Source organism: Corylus avellana, chromosome ca3 (genome assembly GCF_901000735.1).
Source record: "Corylus avellana chromosome ca3, CavTom2PMs-1.0".
Lineage (NCBI taxonomy): Eukaryota > Viridiplantae > Streptophyta > Magnoliopsida > Fagales > Betulaceae > Corylus > Corylus avellana.
In genome coordinates, this window is record NC_081543.1 from 12,820,631 (window position 1) to 12,824,285 (window position 3,655).

General features: G+C 40.2%; 1 protein-coding gene across 1 annotated transcript in view; it reads right to left on the reverse strand.

Annotated features, from left to right (window-relative positions):
• LOC132174123 (ankyrin repeat-containing protein BDA1-like) overlaps window positions 1–2,551 on the reverse strand; it is a 3,254-nt gene extending 703 nt beyond the window's left edge. The window contains exons 1-2 of the mRNA XM_059585820.1: window positions 1,955–2,551; window positions 1,242–1,658 (exon numbers count right to left, since the gene is read on the reverse strand). Coding sequence (XP_059441803.1) covers window positions 1,242–1,658; window positions 1,955–2,551 — 1,014 coding nt within the window. The remainder of the gene's footprint in view (window positions 1–1,241; window positions 1,659–1,954) is intronic.
• Between the last annotated feature and the right edge of the window lie 1,104 nt (window positions 2,552–3,655).

The window sequence follows — 3,655 nt, forward strand, 5'->3', positions numbered from 1 at the left end:
AGAGATGAGAGATTGAGAGAGAGAGAGAGCTTGAGGGAGAGTTACAGAGAAGGAGAGACAGAACAAAGAAGAGGGAGAGATTGGAGAGTGAAAGAGAGCTGTAGAGAGAAAGAGAGACGAAGGGCGGCGTCGTGGGCGTCGAGCCGCCAGCCCCGCCCAATGGGGTGGCCGCAAGGAGGAAGTGGACTCGCGGCAACCCCAGCACCCATGGGTGGCCTCGCCCCAAACCTAGTGGGTGGGGGTGGCGGCTCGCCGCCCCCTGGGTGGCTTGTCCTAAAAAATAATAATAATAAATTGGAGCTCAGCCCATCTTCTCTGAATCTCACTGTCCTTCCAAAAAATTCAATATCTCATCTCTTCGTCCCTCTCTCTGATTCTCTAATAAAAAGGCTGATCAACCTGTTTCTCAGATTCTCCAAAAATAAAAAATAAATTAAATCGCTGCAATTCCGGTTACTGCTGGATTGCTGGAACAGGCTAAAATCAACCTCTCCACACAGCCCCACGACGCCGCCCTTCGTCTCTCTTTCTCTCTACAGCTCCCTTTCACTCTCCAATCTCTCCCTCTTCTCTGTAGACTGTTTTGTCTCTCCTTCTCTGTAACTCTCCCACAAGCTCTCTCTCTCTCTCTCTCAATCTCTCATCTCTTCGTCCCTCTCTCTCTCCGTGATTATCTTTCCCTTACTTTTTTTATTTTTTTTGTTTTTTAATAAAAAGGCTGATCAACCCAGGCTGGGTTAACCAGCCTGGTTTCTTCTCATAGGAAACCGACTGAGGAGAGAGAAATGAATTTTTTTTCATTTTAATATTATTGCCACGTATACTTTGATGGTGAAAATATGGTCTTTTGATTGCATTCTAGCATTTCTTGGAAAGGAAATAACCTACTCAGAAAAAAAATAAATAAATAATTACTTAACTGGAAAAGCCGAAAGAATTCTTGCAGCCTTCAAATTGGCGATCCCCCACAAGACAATGTTAGACACAAGAAATAAAGAGAAAAACAAAAAATAAGGAAGCCAAGAACTTGGTAGCGGAGCTGTGATTGATATAGAGGTGCCATAGGACAGAAAGAGGAGTCCAAAGGATACGATCAGCAGCGTAGTGGAAAGACTAGGAGGGAGGACTAAGGCAATTAAGATTAGTGGTATATAAAAGTTTAAAGTATTAACAACCACGAGTAGAGGGAAAAAGTGTCTGGGCATGGTAACTGTCCCCACCCGGTGTGGGGGTTGACTGACTTCACCACTTGCGCCGGTGGCGGCTGTGATATTGAGCTGGGTATTAGTTCCGGGAATGAAGTTATCTTGCCAAAATCCTCCTGGGGGGCTGAGTACTGCTTGGTAGGCAATTGTTACAAGCAGTACTGCAACCACCAACAACATACTGCGAAAGTCGTTTGACAGTTGCGTTCTCTGACGCAAGAAAAGTACGCATAACTTGTCATAAATTGTGACAGGAGATCTGTGGTAATCTGCCCAATCTACAACCTTAGTAAGAGATGAAGCTCTTTTTGCTCCGGCACGGCGTAGCATATTCCTCATCTCTTGGTTGTCCGCTTGTGTTTGACTATCCACCGCGATGTCCAGAGCAGTAAAACCCTCTGAATTCTTGGCGTTTACAAAGAGTAATGTACTATCCAATAACCACCTCACCACCTGTAAAATATTCTTCACTATCAACCCCTCCCCAACCCAAATGCTAGGAATAAATTTTTTTAAAAAATTATAATTATAATTAAAAGGGAGAAAAATAAAAGTAAATGTTACAAATTAAAGAGAGAAAGTACGTTGAATGTTGCTACCAAATGCTTAATAAAATTAGTTGAAGGTAATTTTTAGCATTTTCTTAAGATTGAATCCTTACTGCTACTTATTTGCATATTTCAAGATAGCTAGACCTCTTTCAATTCCATTTTACTTATTCACTAGAAAACATACTGGAAAGAACTTGCCTGGGGTTGATTTTTGGATGCTGCGATGTGCAACACAGTGTTACCGTCCAAATCTATCCAATTCAACATCTTATACTCCCAGTATTCCGCATTTGTACGCCAGGCCCGCCGAAGCCATCCAACCAGGAGCTGAAAGGCATCTAACATGTCGTTTTTTAGTGCAATATGCAGAGCAGTCTCCTTTCGACTTGTCACATCTTTAATAGACTTGGGGTAGAATCTTAGAAAATGAGTCAATAGAGAGAGGTCTCCTATTTGAGCTGCATAATGTAAAAGATTCATACCCCACCTTCCTCTTGCACAGACAAGGTCCTCATGAACAAAAACTAGCTCGCGCACCAACTGGGTTTGGTTATTTTGCATAGCAAGGAGCAAGGGGGTGAAGCCATTGGGGTTAAGCTTCCTAGCAAATGATGGCTTTAACATCATCATCTCCATGGCAAACTGGGTCTGTCCAGCAGCTGCAGCCACGTGTAAAGGCGTTTCAACAAATGGAATCTCATCCATCTTGTTCAAAACTTCCGGGTCGATTTCAATCAACGAGTACAAGGCGTCAATGTTTCCTTGCTCGGCAGCATCCCTCAAATTCTGATCCATTCTTAGAACTATGATAATTGTGGGATATGAGGATAACGTACCGGATCCATCTAATTTAACATCCCTCGGAAGACCATACTGCTGGCAGAATCGTAGCAATGTGATTGGATCCTCTAGTTGGTGGCTGTCACCGTCTAAACACAATTTGCTTGCGCTATAGTCATGTCAATTGTTTAAACTTTCAAGGGGACTTGGTCGTGTGAACGCCATTTTTAAAACACAATTTGCTTGCACAACAATTTCAAATGGGGACTTGGGTCCTCCAGAGGGATCAGACACGGTTGGTATTTTAACTTTTTTGTGTTTTTCCCCAACTTCTAATCAAGTTGGCTACTATTGTATTATTAGCCATCTAATTTGACAGGCTTTCACCCACCATTTACTAACCCACCATTTACTAACATATGTATCTTACCATTTTTTAAGTGTGATGGAACCCACAACTAATAATATAAATATATTAATAATAATGATTCTTTTCGGGTAAGAAAGACCACAATAACTCCTTTTGGATAGAAGAAATCACGATTGAATCCAATTAGGGTTTGAAACAAACCACAAACAAGCTTTTGCTTAATAATTCTCCATTCTCTCAATTAACAATAATATGCTCTTTAAAGAGATAGAGTACAATAGAATGATAATTAACGGATAAGAACTCTAATTATTAATAATTCTAATCTAATTCTAATTTTAAATAATATAATTCTAATTCATTCCAATTCAACTATTAACCCTTAAACCTATCTAATACTAATTAATCTTATCTCTATCAAAGTATCTCATATCGATTATGTGTAATCTTAATTATGTCAATATAAATTCTTATCATGTCGAATAAGGGAAAGAGGAGGTTCGATCTTACATATTTCGTTTCGGAGATGCATAAGAGAGGGGGGGTTCGGTGCTGGATTTGACTCTTTCATGGGTTAATTGTCTTGAAACTCTCGTCTTTCAAGAAAAAACAAACACCCTTGTGGGTGTTTGTTTCATGGGTTAATCCCAAAACGTGTGCTTTTGTTTCAGTGATCCTATAAGATGCTGAAACCAGTGCAATATATAAAACAAGTGGGTTTTAATTATAATTTAATTTATTTATATGTT